The sequence below is a fragment of the Chaetodon trifascialis genome, chromosome 13 (assembly GCF_039877785.1).
Source record: "Chaetodon trifascialis isolate fChaTrf1 chromosome 13, fChaTrf1.hap1, whole genome shotgun sequence".
In the NCBI taxonomy this organism is placed as follows: domain Eukaryota; kingdom Metazoa; phylum Chordata; class Actinopteri; order Chaetodontiformes; family Chaetodontidae; genus Chaetodon; species Chaetodon trifascialis.
Window position 1 is genome coordinate 25,132,501 of NC_092068.1, and position 16,864 is coordinate 25,149,364.

General features: G+C 49.6%; 1 protein-coding gene across 1 annotated transcript in view; it reads right to left on the reverse strand.

The window, feature by feature from the left end:
- Nucleotides 1–16,584, reverse strand: part of usp54a (ubiquitin specific peptidase 54a) — a 25,535-nt gene extending 8,951 nt beyond the window's left edge. Inside the window, exons 1-15 of the mRNA XM_070977837.1 lie at nucleotides 16,160–16,584; nucleotides 10,394–10,486; nucleotides 10,168–10,302; nucleotides 9,950–10,063; nucleotides 9,464–9,546; nucleotides 8,638–8,740; nucleotides 8,390–8,536; nucleotides 8,158–8,307; nucleotides 5,604–5,772; nucleotides 5,092–5,283; nucleotides 4,078–4,212; nucleotides 2,587–3,289; nucleotides 2,083–2,207; nucleotides 1,740–1,904; nucleotides 756–875 (exon numbers count right to left, since the gene is read on the reverse strand). Coding sequence (XP_070833938.1) covers nucleotides 756–875; nucleotides 1,740–1,904; nucleotides 2,083–2,207; nucleotides 2,587–3,289; nucleotides 4,078–4,212; nucleotides 5,092–5,283; nucleotides 5,604–5,772; nucleotides 8,158–8,307; nucleotides 8,390–8,536; nucleotides 8,638–8,740; nucleotides 9,464–9,546; nucleotides 9,950–10,063; nucleotides 10,168–10,302; nucleotides 10,394–10,486; nucleotides 16,160–16,357 — 2,632 coding nt within the window. The 5' untranslated portion in view covers nucleotides 16,358–16,584. The remainder of the gene's footprint in view (nucleotides 1–755; nucleotides 876–1,739; nucleotides 1,905–2,082; nucleotides 2,208–2,586; nucleotides 3,290–4,077; nucleotides 4,213–5,091; nucleotides 5,284–5,603; nucleotides 5,773–8,157; nucleotides 8,308–8,389; nucleotides 8,537–8,637; nucleotides 8,741–9,463; nucleotides 9,547–9,949; nucleotides 10,064–10,167; nucleotides 10,303–10,393; nucleotides 10,487–16,159) is intronic.
- Between the last annotated feature and the right edge of the window lie 280 nt (nucleotides 16,585–16,864).

The following is a 16,864-nucleotide window of genomic DNA, read 5'->3' on the forward strand; positions in this document are numbered from 1 at the left end:
TTACGACGAGGGTCATATTTTTTTGTCCATCAAAAAAAAACACGGCGACATCTGACACCAACAGGTGAGACAGGTGGGTGGAGAGAATGAAGGTGAGCAGTAAACTGATGGTGTCCGCTGTAAACATCCATCAGTTCATAGACTCACTTCCTGTTTCAGCTCTGACGGACTCGACGAACTGAATCTGAGTGCAAAGAACAAAATAAGACCCGAGCTGTAACGCGGTGGAGCTGTCCTTTAAAGTGCAGCCCTGCGTCAGAATGAAGGGACGTTTCTGTGTTTCTGTCTTTTCTTCGCTTCCATTTTGATATTTGACACTTTTCTTTAATCTGTTTTTGTCTCTGCAGATTTTGGATGTTTTTAATCAGCTGTCGGGTGTTCGTGACGGAGTAACGCTGCAGTGACGACAGACTGGAGGATGCTGGGTGAAGCACTGTTTGTGTGTGTGTGTGTGTGTAAGTATGATTGACACATCAAATGAAATGAGAGAGTCACAGGGAGCCTAAATGTTCAGCGTGTGTGTGTGTGTGTGTGTGTGTGTGTGTGTGTGTGTGTGTGCTCAGTGGTTGATGTGGAACAGTTATCAGCAGGCCACTCTGCTGCCTCTGGTTGCTATTAGCAACCGAACAGAGAGATGGTGGGCGGGGTGCAGTGACCTCATTCAGTGTTTATTTGCTAAGTATGGCATACTGAGTGTGTGCGTGTGTGTGTGTGTGTGTGTGTGTGTAGGCGATATGAGAGTGGGAGGAGCTTACAGACTGCTTCATTGACCGCCGACAGTGCGGCGGCGACCTCGCCCGCCTGCTCCAGACGCACAGACTGGTCCAGCAGAAGCTCCGCCTCCGACACGCACCTCTCAAAGCTGTCACCTTTACCTGCAGGACACACACACACACGCACAGACACACACAAAGGCTGAGCTGAGTGACGAGCTGCTCTCAGATGAACATCAGGAGCTGAACATCAGACTGAAAGACTTCAGTGACTGTGTGTGTGTGTGTGTGTGTGTGTGTGTGTGTGTGTGTGTGTGAAGAGGGTTTCTCCATTCACTTGACTACACACTCAGAACCGTAAAGTCAAACAGAAAAAGAGATGTTTTGTCCCCAAACGGCTCAAAATCCAGAATAAAACGATCCACTGAGTCACTGCTTAAATGTTCTGAATCAGAGAAATTTCTGAGGTCACCTTGATGAACACCTGCGTCATTCATGGAGGCTGAAAAAGCTCCGACACAACAAACAGCATGAGCCAGACTGACTGACTGACTGACTGACACACACACACACACACACACACACACACACACACACACACACACACACACACACCCTTTATTACTGCGTGGGTCATTCTGTCTTTTGTGTGTCAGCTGAGTCAGGCGCTTTCAGCTGCTCAATGAGGAACATTCCTGTTGTCCAACTCAACACACACATGCTGACCACACACACACACAAACACACACACACAGACACACACACACACACACAGACACACACGCACACACACACACAGACACACGCGCACACACACACACACACACACACACACACACACACACACACACACACACACACACACCCCTCACAGAGTGCTAAATCAGTGATGACTGAATTTTCTCATATTCACTCATTCAAATTGAATTCCTGTGGAAGTTTCCTCCTCAGTGCCTCGCTGCCACACATCCCATGATGCATTGCTGTGCCAGTGTATTAAGTGTGTTGGTGTGTGCGTGCATGTACCCTGGATCTGCAGCTGGTCCAGGTCGAGGTACTTGCTGGGTCGGGGGTTGAAGCCGAGTGCCGCCTCCCTCTCCTTCTCCTGTCGTCGCTGCTGCTCCTCCTCCCTCGCTCTCCTCTGCACCTCCTCCTGCAGCTCGTCCAGCTCGCTGCGGCCTGCAGGGGGCGCTGGTCAACACACACACACACACACACACACACACACACACACACACACACACACACACACACACACACACACACACAGTCATGGCTGTGAACTACAACAAAACGCTCTGAACAGACAGTTAGCATTCAGACACGAAAAACAAAGCTAAAGTTAGCTCCCCGTGGATGACAGACGTACCGGGGCTCCCCCTGCTGGACGGGCTGAGCTCCTGCAGCAAAGCTCCGCTGCTCCTCGACCTGTTGTTCCTCCATGATGGTCCTGAGGAAGAGGAGGAGGACAAAGGCTTCTTCGCCACACTCTCCCTGAAGAGAAGAGAAAGACTTTTTGTTCTGAAGGTTCTGCTTCAGCTCGACGCCCTGAACTGAAGCACAGGATCCAGACCGGCTCTGATTGGTCTGTGTTTTCTGGTCTGAGCCAATCAGAGCTATGTGGACGTGACTCACGCCTCGTTCAGCTTCATGTGCGTACGAGACAGACGCAGCTGTGCAGGAGCTGAAACTAAAAGCTGACCGTCGCAGTCTGTAATGAAATCTTATTTTTTGTGCCTGACCGACCATCTAAAACCTAAAGACACTCACTTTGACATCAGACGACTTAAACTATCAATGAACGATCGAGCCGCTGCAGTTAATCTTCTGTTCATAGACGTCTTAAATGATAGATAATGAATGGGGGACAAACCTGTCTCCCAGGTTCAGGTCCAGGCTGACTGGGCTGCTGCTGTTCCTCTCGCTGCTCTCGTATCCGCTCTCCATCCTCTGGATCAGCCGGGGAGGAGGGGGAGGAGGAGGTGGCAGATCTGCACCCACTGCACTCCTCCTTCCACCTCCTGGTCCATCTCTGTAGCTGCTGGAGGTGGTAGGCAGAGTCCAGGAGGAGCCCGGCCTGATGGACTTGAGCTCCTCCTGTGCTGGGAAGGAGGCGCCTGCTCCCTCAGAGGCCGGAGCTCTGCAGTCGTCAAGGAGGGAGGCTCCGAGCGGGCTGTATCCTGCCTGCCGTCGCCTCTCGCGGTTGAAGATGCTGTCGATGTTGAGCGCCTCCCGTCGTGGCCTCCATGCTGGCCGGTACCTCCCTGACCCTGCTCCTCCCGAGCAACTGGACTTAGACTCGCTGCTGGTGCTGTCGGCCTCCCAGTCATGGACTTTACTGGAGGAGGAGCAGGGAGCGGTGGTGTTGGCAAGGTGGTGGTGGTTATTGGCGGAGGAGGTGATCTCAGCGAGGACGGCAGCAGGTAATGAGGAGGAGGAAGAGGAGGAGAGGGGTCGGTTGTGGATGATGTTGCTCATGGTCTCTTTGAAGTCTCGGAGGCGGCTGGTTGAGGAGGTGAAGGAGGATGAAGATTTGGGGAGGTGACGAGGAACCTGCCGCTCCTTCAACGTCTCTCCTGGTGGGAGGAAAGAGGGAGCGGGAGGGAAAAGAGTAACAGGAGGGAGGAGAGACGGGAAAGAAAAGAGGAGGAGGCAGGAAAGGAGAATGTGCAAAGGAAGGAAATGAGAATACGAGACGAAGGGAAAGGAAGAAAACAGGAGAAAAGAGGAAGAGGAGGAGGAGGAGGAGAATTTATAGATTAACAGATGAAAACGAGAAGAGGAGAAAGAAGAGGAGGACAGAAAAGACATTGAGAGAGGGGGAGACAGAACAGACAAAGAGACGAGAAGGAGAAAAGGGTGGAGAGAAAAAGTTGAAAGTCAAAGAAGGAGAATGAGAAAAGAGACGAGATGGAGTGACGGCAGAAACGAATGAAGACAGAACGAATGATTAAATGAGTCGTCTGAAGAACGAGCGTCTGTCAGTTTGAACTCGACTGTTTCAGATCCTGCGTAGAAACATTTCATCTTTAAATTTTAGTTTAGTTAAAGCTCATCATCTGATCACAGGCCTCCCGGAATAAACCCAGTCCAGCTTTTAAAACACTGCTGGCTGCTGATTGATCGATTGGTCCAAATCTGATTTCTAAATGTTCTGTATAAAATGTTCTTTTATATTTTTGCTTTTCCTTCTCAAGTTGTTTCGGTGACACAGTGAATATCAGCAGAGAACAGGGTGATGATGATGAGGATGATGATGATGTAACTCCCTGTGAAGTTATCTGCCTGGTAGCTTCCTCTCTGCGCTCTGATTGGCCCCTGCACCCAAACTCCCCAGACCCTGATTGGCAGAAACCCCGCCTACCCTCACTGTGGTAACCAGCTGACGAGGCTTCGTTGTCGGGTTTAGATCGGCGGTGGCGGCTAGAGCTCCGCCTCCTATCCCCGGCCCCGCCTCCCTTCCTCAGAGACTGGTGCTGCTCACTGTCCGTCACGTGGCCTTAGCAACAAGAAGCATGGCAACGGATGTTTACAGCATGGTCATCACATCATGCAACAATGACAGAAGGAAAAAAATAAGACGAATGGCAGCGTGTGATTGGCTGCACAGCAGGGTCATACGGGGTCAAATCTCATCACGTTTATTTGACACAAGGTTTGAGAATTTCCAATTGTTTTCTTCTCTGAATAAAAATGGCGTGCTGTCAGAGAGGAGACGGCGCAGACCCTGCTGTGATTGGCTGAAAACATGCTTTCATTCACATCAAACATTACGAAGCTGTGGACGTCACACCGGCTGGCCTCTGATCACACTTCAGATTTTGGGGGAAAAATGTATCAGGTACAGCAAATGTTTGGCCCTTTTAAGCATTTTTTTTTAAAATCTAAACCTCAGCTCTGTATCCTGAATTTGACCTTGATGTTAACATTGAAGATTAATACTAGATCAGCTAATGGTCTCTAGTCTGGTCTCATGCTGCTCGTTTCTCTCATTTGCATCCAGATAAAGTGGTAAATGATTTGTGAATAGTCCCAGCATCACATCTAAAACATAAAGGAGCACATCGTCTGCATATGTGATTTAAAACACTATGTTCAGGTTGATTTCATCTCCTCTTTTCAACAGGGACAGAACGACACTGAGCAGCTCCTTCATCAACACATTCTTCTGCTTTCTCTGGTTGAAATAAAACTTTAAAAGATCAAATGTCGTGCTGAATCAACAATAACTCCAATAACTGATTAAATATTAATAATAATCTGCTGTCTCCAGCGTGAGGATCTGGTCTGCGTGGCCTCCGCACTGTTGAATGGAGGAATCACTCTAGCCTCTTCTTTTTCTACCCAGGTGATGTTGTGGGCCGGTCCAGGTACCCACCTATGGTATCCAGGCTGCAGAGCGAGGCGTGCAGGGGTCCGTCTGGGCGTTCGATGCAGATGACGGTTCCCTGGGAGTCGGAGGAGTGGTGACTGGCCAGGGACTCATGGTGTGAGTGGGAGGGCTGTCGGTATGAGTAGCTCTCCGTCGACGAATCGGTGCGAGTGTCGCTGGAGATTGACTGCTCCCGGCCTGGCCGGGGGGTGGAGGGGCGTGGTTAGTGAGCGAGTGGAGGCGTCAGTGGTGTTGTACATGTGCTCATACACCCAAACAAATACACATCATATCACACTCGCCTAAACATCACTGCTGCTACAAGTACTACGACTACTGCTACAACGACAACAGCCACAACTATGACTACTTCTACTGACTGTTAGCTGTCTGCAATTACCCCAGTCTTGTCTGTCATAGTACTACTACGACTATTACAAGTACTACTGTGTCTGGTTTAGTTACCTGAATGTTTGCTGTTGTGCTACTACTACGACTCCTAGCTGTGTTGTAGTTACCCGAGTCTTCGCTGTCGTAACAGGCCTTGTTGAGGTGGTGGAGGTCGAAGCGGGAGGGCAGGTCCTGGACCGACACCGGCGTCCCCCGCGGGTCGGCGTAGAGCAGCAGCAGAGGCTGGTAGTGGCCCTTGATGCAGCGAGAAACCACGTCCTTCCACTTGGGACCGATCTGCAGGTGGATGACAAAAACACACAGAAGACGATGACTCCAGAAGCTGATGAGGACACCACGAAAGCCCAGACATGTACGAAAATACATGCCAGTCCAAAAATCCAGATAATTATAAGCTGCAGTTTGATCTATTATTCACAGTTGCGTATTTTTGTGGTGTGAAACAGTCAACTCAGAGCCGTTGTGACTGACAGGTACATGAAATGTGACACTTTTAATCACTTTTCAAATATCTGGTGGCGTCTTTGATCACGCAGCGGCTGATTTAAATCATCATTTTTACAGTTAGAGACCAAATTTCATGCACGGCTGGACATATTGTAGCATTTGACAACTTATTTTCTAAAGTTCTTGTCGGCACTAAATTATTGTTTAGGTATCGGTTTGGTTCTGCCGGATGGTTCCATTCCTGGATCCAGTTCACAGTTTCAGGAGGATCTCCCAGTTCAACTTTCATTGATTTTAGATCAATAACTGAAGCTGATCAGCTTCATAGCTGGACCTCCAATAAGGTGTGAGAGTCAGCTGTTACTTCAATGTGTCAGATACACATTTAATCAACACGTCATGTCTTCTGCTGTTCAGCGTCAACGATCACTAAAAAAAGTTTCTTCAAAAACCTCCATTGAATCTTTGACTTTCAGGTATTTTTAACTTTCTGTTCTAAATGTTGAATCCGACTCTTCGATGTGTGGATTCTGGATTCATGGAGATGTTTCCAACTCGAGGCAGAAGTACCCAAACTGTGGAAACGACGCTGAGTTCCACTGAGGTCACGTGTTTGGAAATAGTCGATATTCTCATTTTTAAATGAAGCTTTGGACATCAAAGCGTCCACTGACGCCGTGGAGACCAGACGGTGAATTTACCAGCAGCAGTAATTAACCTCCAGCCGCAGTAAAGACGTCCCGTTCACCTCGAAAACGCAGCTCAGCAGGTAAAATCGCTGAAATGTTCGAGGCTGCGCCGCCCCTGTTCCATCAGTCGTCTTCCTGCTCTGTTTGTCTTTCTGTGCGACACAAATCCTCCCGCTTGTTATTTCAACCCTTCCTCCATTTTCCAAAAGTCCACGTTCACCTCCGGCTCTGCTCAGATCGAACAGGACGTCCCGAAATCCAAAACGCCGACCTGCCCGTCAACCGCTGAGTGTGTGTTTGTGCAAGAGAAAGAAAGATATAGAACGAAAGTCTGCAGTGTGAGCAAAAGTGTCGGCTGTGGTGGGATGTGTGCGTGCGTGCGTGCGTGCGTGTGCATGTGTGTGTGTGTGCGCGCGCTCTGACCACACCCTCGGCTCTGTACAGCTGGACTGATAAACAATAGAGGGATATCCTTGTTTTCACAACCAGCAGAGACACAGAGACACAGAGAGAGTGAGAGAATGTCATATCTCATTCCACCAGTGTTATCACAGCACAGCAACAACAGCACAGAGAGCAAAGCCTGCAGAGGAAAGCAAAGGAAGTGCAGGAGGACAGAGGAAAAGAAGGGAGAGAGAGAGAGAGAGAGAGAGAGAGAGGAGAGGACGCAGGACAGAGGAGGACAGAGGTGTCAGGATGGACAGGAAGAGAAAGAGATGACTGACTACAACATGAGGTCACTTCCTTTCCTAAACCGACGGCTTCCTGAGAAACACACACATTTGTTCCTCTGTACCTGCGAGGACCCTCGCTGATAAAACCCAGGTCTTAGCCCCGAAAAAGGAAGAGAACTCACTACCTCTGCTTCTGTCTGGAGTCCACATTGATACATTATTGATGGATCAATTGATCAGACTGATCAGCTCCTCTTTTCAACCCTGGAGAGGCAGCGTTCACTTTTTAGGATCCACAGAAACAGACTTCCAGAAGACTTCAGGTCTGCTGAAACTCTCAGTTCTTTTAAGTCACATCTCCTTTGCTGGACTTTCACAACATTAAATTTGGGATTTATTTCTTCATATCTCACACCACGCTGCAGCTGTTCCAGCGTTTGACTCTCCAGTTCGCTCCGTCTTATCTTTATGCTTCTTTTTAAATCCTGCCTCTTTCTATTGTCTTGTTGTTCTTCGATATCTCGGATCAAAGCCTGCGTGTCTTATGTAAAACACTCTGACTGGCTTTGCAGATGAAAGGTGTTAAACACCGCATATAAACTTGCTTTGACACCAAACATCACCGCTCTGTGTCAGACCGTCTCTGCACACCACCGACGTCCTGTTACCTCCTTTACCCACAGCGGACCCTTTCTGTGAGGAGGTTTCCTCTGAGCCTTCGCCTGCTGCGCCTCTATCTGACTGACCCCCAGAGGGCTGTCCGCTCCTGACAGACCGCCATATTGCTGCTGATCTGTAATATTACCTTAATACCAACACCTGTGTTTGACGCCACGCAGCACTGACTGTACCTCCTTCACATGTGCGTCGTCGAAGTACATCCATCGTCGGATCTTGGTCTGGAAGAAGAAGGTGGAGTAGTGTTTCCCGTAGTAACACACCATGCCCACCAGGTAGAGCTCCGACTGACGAGCCTTCTCCTCCGTCACCCTGTAAAACAGCTGAGAGAAGAAGAGTGTGATGAAGAGGCTGAGCTGAAGCGTTTCCTCCGCTGGTGATTCTCACTGCGGTTCGTCTCCTCACATCCCCCAGACGCAGGCACGTCCCCAGAGTGTGAATGACGTCCTCGGCCAGGTCCGAGTGATCCGAGTCCCAGACCAGACCGATGGTGATGATCTCCGGACTGTTGAGGAGGACGCGAGCCATCCTGAGCTGCTGACCACACTGGCTCTGAGGAAGAGGAGGATGAGGAGGGAGACGTTGGCATGAATGTGTGACCACAGAGCGTTTCACATTCAATCAGAACTGGTCATTAGTGAGGAGAGTCTTACGGGACAGTTACGCAGGTCTCCCATGCTGGCGTTTCTCAGCAGCTCCCCAAACATGCCAGGAGTCGCTTTCTCCCTCGTCTCCAGCATCTTCACCGCCTGGTTACTGAGGAAGATGAGGAGGAGGAGCGGTGTGAGCTTCAGAGCTATGCGACTCTCATGGCATGACAGCTGCAACGTTATCGGACTTTTACGTTTATCACAACAATCCAATCACAGAACAGAAGAACGTCTGCATTCACACACTGATCATACGTCTCTTTTGTCACGTGGCTCCAAAAATCGTTTTCTCTGCCGTCGTCCAATCAGAAAGAACAGCACAAAGACAAAAACCTCTCAGGTGAAAGAACCAAAGCGTTCTTCTTTCAGCAGAAAACAGAGTTCATGTCGGATCCCCTCACTCACAGTAACACAGACACTTTCTGGGCACGCACACAGGCACACACATATGCACACACACACACACACACACACACACACACACACACACACACACACACACACACACACACACACACACACACACACACACACACACACACACACACACACACACACACACACACACGCGCACGCATGCACACACACACACACACAGACGTGCACGCACTTTCCCATCTACCTGTACTTGGAGAACAAATCAAGTGTGTGCGTGCGCATGTGTGTGCATGAGAAACATCTTAGGAGCCATGATAAAGAGAGCGATTAGTCAGTTGCCTTGGTGACCCTGAAGTGTAACCTAGCGACAGGAGTGGTGGGACACACACACACACACACACACACACACACACACACACACACACACACACACACACACACACACACTTACCACAGAGAGGTGGTGGAGATGTAGTGGACCATCTGAATGAAGGGCAGAGGGTCTGAGGACGCTCCACAGCTGCTGCACACACACTGAACCACACAAACACAAACACAGACACAAACACAGACAGAGGAAAGAAAACGAGTTTGACTTTGTCTTGCAGAGAGTTACTCATGCTCAGTTATCTGAGGCAGCGTTCTCCACCGCAGCTCTCTCAAACTAAATATTCTGTGGAGTAACGAGAAGAACATCAGAACAAAGATGGCTGCCGGTGCAGGTGCTCGCTGCTGAGGGAGAACGGTTGTTTTCATGGCTTTTAAACAGAACAGCTTCGTTTAAGGAGGACTGCTTAGTGTCCATCTGGTCACCACTCTTTCCTTTTCTGATGATTCCAGTGTAAACAGGAGGAATTATTACAGAGAGCAACGTTCACACGGGTCCCTGACCTGCTGTCCTTTCACCTGCAGGGCTCACGCCACCTCTCTGCCTCACCTGTTCAAAGAGCGTCATGGCGAACTTCTGGTGAGGGATGCAGTGTCTGGCTGTGCAGATGTCCTCTTTGGTCTCGTCTGCGATGTGAAAGTGAATCCTCATCAGGATGTTTTCCTGCAGAAGCACAAAGGAACCAACGAGAATCTCTTCATCTTTCCTCAGTAACGTTTAAACACTTCCTGTAACTGAATGTTTTCACGGTGATGTGAACTGCTTACGAAGCACTCTGCGGCGTCGTCCATGATGCCGAGCTGAAACCTCTGCTCGTCCTGGAAGGTTTTGGCGAGCGCGCTGCGAAGAGCGTCGGACGGTAAAACCTTCTCACTGCTGTACTGAAACTGAGCGAAGATGCTCTGAAGAAGCAGGAAACACAGACAGAAAGCAAGGTTAGATGAGGAAGCTGGTCCAGGGTCAGCTTCAGACAGCAGTCGGACTGATTCTCACCTTCAGAGCACAGAAAATGCACGAGTCCTCCATACACTTATGAGTCGTCAGCTGACGGAAACTACGGCGGAAGATATCCAGATGCCACAGGACCTGAGAGACAGAGACAGAGGAAGAAAATCAGTGAGCAGCACAAAGGAAAGAAGCAACACCACCTGGTCACAGGTGACACCAGGCACAGAGGAGAAAACTGAGCAAGTAAGGAGGAGGAGGAGGAGGAGGAGGAGGAAGGTATAATGATGTGAAGATAATGATTAAAAAAGAGCTGGATCAGGAATTCCATTCAGACTTCAATAAAAGTAAAAGTCAGGTCAGCAGGACGATGTGCGTCACAATATAAAGCTTCCATAAAAACTAAATATTGATTTCCATCTCTGATCCTCCCCTGATGCACCAAAACACAAAAGATGTAAAGTTCTCCAGCAGTAAATCACCTCCACCTGCCAAGATCTGATCCCCAAACCTCAGCGGACAGAGAGCAGGAAATAAAGACTTTCCCGTCGATGTAAACCTGCAGAGTGAAAAACCCTTTCTGTCCTCAAGTCTGCGGTGGAATTTAAAGCCAGACGATGGAGAACAAATGCTTCAGAGTCTGCAAATGTGCAGGAAGACATGAGGAGACAAAAAGCTGAAAACTGGACTCAAAATTTAAGATTTAAAACCCTAAAAAATCCAGATGAGCTTCCTGAGAATTAGCGTGTGTGTGTGTGCGTGTGTGTGAGTGTGTCTGTGCGCTGCAGCGGCTGCGTCGTCCTGCTGCTGTGACTCCACTAAAAGGCTCAATGTGACGTGTTTACATCAGCACGGCTACCGGCCAATCACCCGTCAGCACAGCCACCACTGACCTGAGCCCACACCTGGCCAATCAGAGAGCAAGTTTAGGGACCTGAGGACTAACGGAAGTGTGTGTGAGGCAGACTGTCAAAAACACAAGTAAAGCTGTGTGAGAAAGACGTGTGTGTGTGTGTGTGTGTGTGTGTGTGTGTGAGTGAGCGTGTCAAACTGTGTTCTTCACTCTCTCCATCTGCTTCAGGAAACCATCTGGACTCCTGCGTGACGAAGACGAGTGTGTGAGAGAGATGGAGTGTGTGTGTGTGTGTGTGTGTGTGTGTGTGTGTGTGTGTGTGTGTGTGTGTGTGTGTGTGTGCGCACGCACACCAGAAGAAAAAGAGGTTACAGTAAGTTCTGTGTGTGTTTGTGACAAGACGACAAAAAGGGGAGAGAGAGAAGATGATGTCGGAGAGAATAAACGTCACAACATGTTTTGTGATCGTCTCGGCCGAAGTATGAAAATACGACTGCATCATCATCATCATCATCATCATCATCATCATCATCATCATCATCTGCTTCAGAGTAAAACAATAACCACTGATCGCACAGTGAGCTGAATGAACGTGGACCAGGGGAAGAGGCAGGCCACTGAGGGACGGACTGAACCATGAAATGTAACTGGTGGATGTTAGCACGGTGTGCGTCTTTGCTGAGACGTTGATTTCCTGTGTGAGCTGACAGTCGCTCTGCTGCTCAGAGGTTCGTCGATCAGACCACGGCTCAGATCCACAACCGGCCCGAGACCGCCTGACAAGGAGGGTCTCAGCCCGAGCCAGGGTCAGACTATAAAACGCTCTTGTTTCTCACCGTCTGTCGTTACTCGTGACCTCTGAGGTTCAGTCTGAACTAACGACGCTCACCATCAGTTATTGATGAGCCACCAGAGAACAAAGGCAGCGCAGGCTCCGTGGGTCCAGGTACCGCCGGTGACACAGGATGACATCACCAAAACTGTCCAATGACAGTGTGAATTACACCCTGTACGTCTACACTATCGTCTTCTACCAAACCAGTCTTATTAAAGATCTGAAACCGGACGTTTTGTGGACTGATACTGAGGCGCTGTAGGGGGCGTAGAGGATCCAGACTGTGGGAGTCTCCTCTCCTGCTGAGCCGCTGGAATCCAGACATGAAGGAATTTCTTCATCACTTTATTTATGAGGAGGGTTTTGACAGAGCTGGTCTGGAGGTCAGAGCCACGCAGGCTGCTGCTGTCGATCATCCACTTCACGAACGTGACGATCAGCTGATTAATCCGTCCACACGAAGTGAGCCAGCAGCTGTTTTCATGAGCCTCAATCGTCAGTTTTCAAGCAAAACTCAAACATTTGCTGGTTCTAGTTTCTCCAGTGAGAGAATCTGATGCTTTTCTCTGGTTTCTCTCTTTGGGTTTTGACCTGTTGGCTTGTTAAAATGAGAGAAACAATAAAAACTATGACTGGTGGCGAAAGCACAAACGAGTTTAAAGATTTTTAAAAAGCTTCTCTTCAGGATTTCAACAGATTTAACGGGAGAGCAAACAGGAGGTGTGCTGGAATGAGAGCTCTGAGGTGTGAAGCATACTGCAGAGTCAGCACTTTGGGTGTGTTTGTTTTCTCCTTCCTGTCCCCCCCACCAGGTCCAATATGTTGCCTTGTTCCTGCAGGAGCAGCGTTCAGCGGGTCGGTCAGGTAACAAACGTTCAGCTCAGATCTGAGCAGCGCCGCACACCGTACACCACCTTCACTCTCTAAATCATCCGTCAGCGCACAGGTCGACCTCGCTGGGTTCAGCCTGGACTCAGCAGCTGTCACGCTCCTAAAAGCGGAACCGTTTGACGGCTTCTGATCAGTCCTCTCGTCTTTTTAGCAGAGCCGACAGGATGATGAGGAGGGAACACTGATGAGTGAGAGATCAACATCAAGCAGTCAAAATACACGAAGTCAAAAAATTCTGAATGACTGGCGTGTCGATCATGTAAAGACGCACATCAGGAGGGAAACTTCTGCTGCTCGACGCTTTCAGAAAAGACAGATTTGATGAAGACCGTCGCTTCACATGAGCGTGACGCTGACATGACGTCTGTGGTTCAGACATGTGATTGCCACGTACGATGTCTCCAGAAACAAGACTTTAGTTTCCATAACAACGACCTCAAAGCCATTTCAGTGCAGAAGGAAGGAGAACCTAAAAGCTGAGGAAGGATTTGAACAGATTACATTTCAGCGTTTTCATGATTAACGTGTTAAACCTGCGTCGCTGCGTCCTGATGAGCGTGACCCGTGTTAGACGTGATCAACACCAAACGGCGTCGCAGCTCCACGATGAAAGAGAAAGTCATTTGTTATTAACTGAAGTGTCGGATTAAATAAAGTGGATGAGCTGGCTGACGCAGACAGGCGGATGCTGTTTCTTAGAAAGTTGGATGTCCTGAGCAGCAGGGAGGAGGAGGAGGATGAAGGTATGTGAACAGCTGAACTGAAGGCCTCAGCTGCTTGTTACCGTGATGTTCTTCCTCTTCACTTCGTCTTCGTCACATGTCAGAGCTGCTGAGCCTCCGACGTCCTGATGACTCCTCCGGCCGGCCGCCGCGTCGCCTCCGCCTCGCTCGGCTCAGCCGCCTGCGGGATCGTCATCCTTTGGATCACTTCGGCCTGACGTTAGGCAGCAGTGACGAGTCGAGGCGGATGGACGGAGGGCTAAAGGGCAGCTGGGGGGGGGGGGGGGTCCTGGCTGGTGAGGTCTTACAGCTGGCCGGTGCAGAGGAATCACAGGAGTGTGTGCTGAGCTCAGGGCGTTCACAGCCTGCAGGGACGCAGACTGATACCTGAGGCCCAGAGTTAGCTGAGGAGGAGTCGCAGTGTGGAGGAGCGCCGGGACACGACCCGGCGCCGAGGAGCGCCGGGACACGACCCAGCGGAGGTATGGCTGCTGTACGGCAGCGTAAGTTTCCAGAAACTCAGAATTCGACCCACAAAATGAGATTTTGTATTTAAGTTTAGAAGTTTACGCCACATAAAGTGCTTCCATTTGTTTTTTTTTACTCCAGTTTCACTTCTTTTCATGCATAAGTCTGTCACTGAGACGGCTGTCTGCGTGTGTGTCGCTGCGACACTAGAGTGTACTGTTGTGAGCGTGTCGGCTGGTGTGTGCGTTTGGTGACACACTGCAGCACAGACTCACGCACACGCTGATGTGTAAAATCAAGCTCGTTCTTCAGGATGACATGCTGAAACAGTGTACGAGGTTTTCTGATGACAGGAGGCGCAGCGGTGTCTGCGAGCTTCACCCACACTGTAAACAGCTCCGTCTGTGAGCTGCGACCTCTGACCTCAGGCTGTGTGTAATGTTGCTGATCCAGGAGCTGCTGAGCTCGCAGTAAGTCTCTGTGGCTGTAAGCTTCAGTTAAACCCCGTAATGAGTGTTTCCTCCTCAGCCCAGTCTGTCATTTCTGCAGCCTGAACCGGCGGCCCCACCCTCCAGGTTCATGAGTCAGCCTCTGTTTAAACGAACGGCAGCAGTAATTACCGCTCTCACACACTCCATTCCTCACACCGTCTTCGCTCTTATTGTTGAGGCTGACGGAGGCAGACAATACACCTCCCCTGCTCCTCCTCCAAAAGCTGATGAGTCATAAATGAGCGTAATGTGCAGCCTGGGAGGCGTTGAGGCTGATCACCTCCTGGAGCTGCACAGGCTCATTACAGGCTCACACAGATGCAGAGGAGGTTATCAAACCGGTCGTTATGTGTGAGCGTGCGATGGATGGAGGCATCTGTCTGACTGCGGTTCACCAGCCACAGCATCGACTGGCTGACTGGCTCAAAGGCACTGAGGTGGAACTGCAGGTTAAGAGCTTTGTGAGGCTCCAGTCTTCTGTCGGCGTCATCCTGCCGTAGTGCTGCTGTGCAACACGAGCAGTCAGCGTTCTTTGACACGGTGGTGCTTTGAGCTAAATGCTAACCTCAGCACACAAACAACAACATGCTAACATGCTGATGTTTAGCAGGAAAAACGTCTATTCATCTCAGTTCAGCGTGTTAGCATTAGCGCTATCCCATAAAAGCAGATGATTGCAGCCATCAGTGGAGAAAACCTCCCGTCAAATCGCTGCCAGCGTGAACAGAAACAGCATGGCGGGCTGGAAGCTTCACAGACGGAGTCCCACAATGACCAAAACACAGAAGAGAGACGGACGGCGTGTTAGCTGCTCAGCAGTGTCTGTGTCAGCGGCTTCTTCTGGGACGTTTGGTGATGGTCCTTCCTGTGACTCCCGCTGTTCCCACATAAACCTAGACTCTGTTGCTCTCTCTCTTTCTCTCCCTCCGGGCACCCGTAGTTTCCTCAGACACACCATGTTTACACCCTACATTTCTGACACTACTGACATTCACACCTCATGCTCACATTTCAGCTACTTTAGCGAAATAAATGACTTGGTTTAATCTTCGAAGAGGTGTGTCTAACTTCATTCTTCTGACCTTGTGGAAATCTGATGTTTGAGCAGCACAGATGAACTGAAGCGAGCAGGAGTCTCGCAGGTGAAACAGGAGACTCGTGAAGGGCTGCAGCTCTGCAGGTGAGCCTCAGTCTTCAGTTAACGGATCAGCACTTTGGCTTTAAGATGTTAGAAAATAATGAAAATGTCCAAGCGGCCAAAACCAAAGACATCAAACAAGTAACTGATCTTTAAAACAGTTAGCAATTAATCTTCTGTCTCAACACAGGTCTCACAGCAGGGGTCAAAGGTCAGAGAGGAGCAGTCATGTGGGTTAAAGAAGGAAGTCGAGAGAGAAAGAAATGAAAAGAAATAAGAAACTTTAGACAACAAGTCAGCATTCGCACACGCACACACACACACACACACAAACACACACACAGCAGGTGGAACAGCAGAGTGTGTGTGTGTGTGTGCGTGCGTGTGCAGGTGTGTGTGTGCGCGTGTGTGTGTACCTGCAGGGCGCTGTTCAGGAAGCAGCTGTTCTGTCCCGGCTCGTTGCTCAGCCCTTTACTGGGAGCGATGGATGTCATGGTGCGAGGCGTCAAGATTCCCTGCATCCCACCACCAACCCCCCCGCTGCTGCCACCAGCGCCACCGCCGCCGCCTCCTCCGCCGCTGCCCGACGCAAAGTAGTTCCTCTTCCACGACATGTTCCTCCCTCTCGCGTTCTCTCCGTGCCGGTTCGTCTCTCGGCCTCGCGGCCTGCAGGAGTCAACTTCCTGTCGAGCGTTCTCGAATCGAAGGAGCCATTTCCTCCGGACGAGAGGAGGGTGGAAATCAGAACATGACGAAGACTCCCAAAGAAAGGGAAAAGCTAACTCTGCTCCAAAACTTAAAATGAAGAAAACAAATCAGCTTCTGGAGGAAAAACAAAGTTCAAACAGTCTAATGTTCTTTAACTTGAACTCTTTCTACCTTCAGCGTTTTTTAATTCCACGAATCACCATAAAAGATTTAAAATCAAAGGAAATCCAGGAGCTGCTTCCCAGGTTTTCGCTCCAGGAAATCAAAGTTTTAAGTCCGCTGATGTAAAATTAGAGCATCATTAATCTACTGGATCCTCCACAGGTTCTGGATTCAAGGATCCTTTTAGTTCGACGTTCTGATGAATTTCTATTCTTTATTTCGAGGACTTTAAAAACGTTCGGTATTCCTTC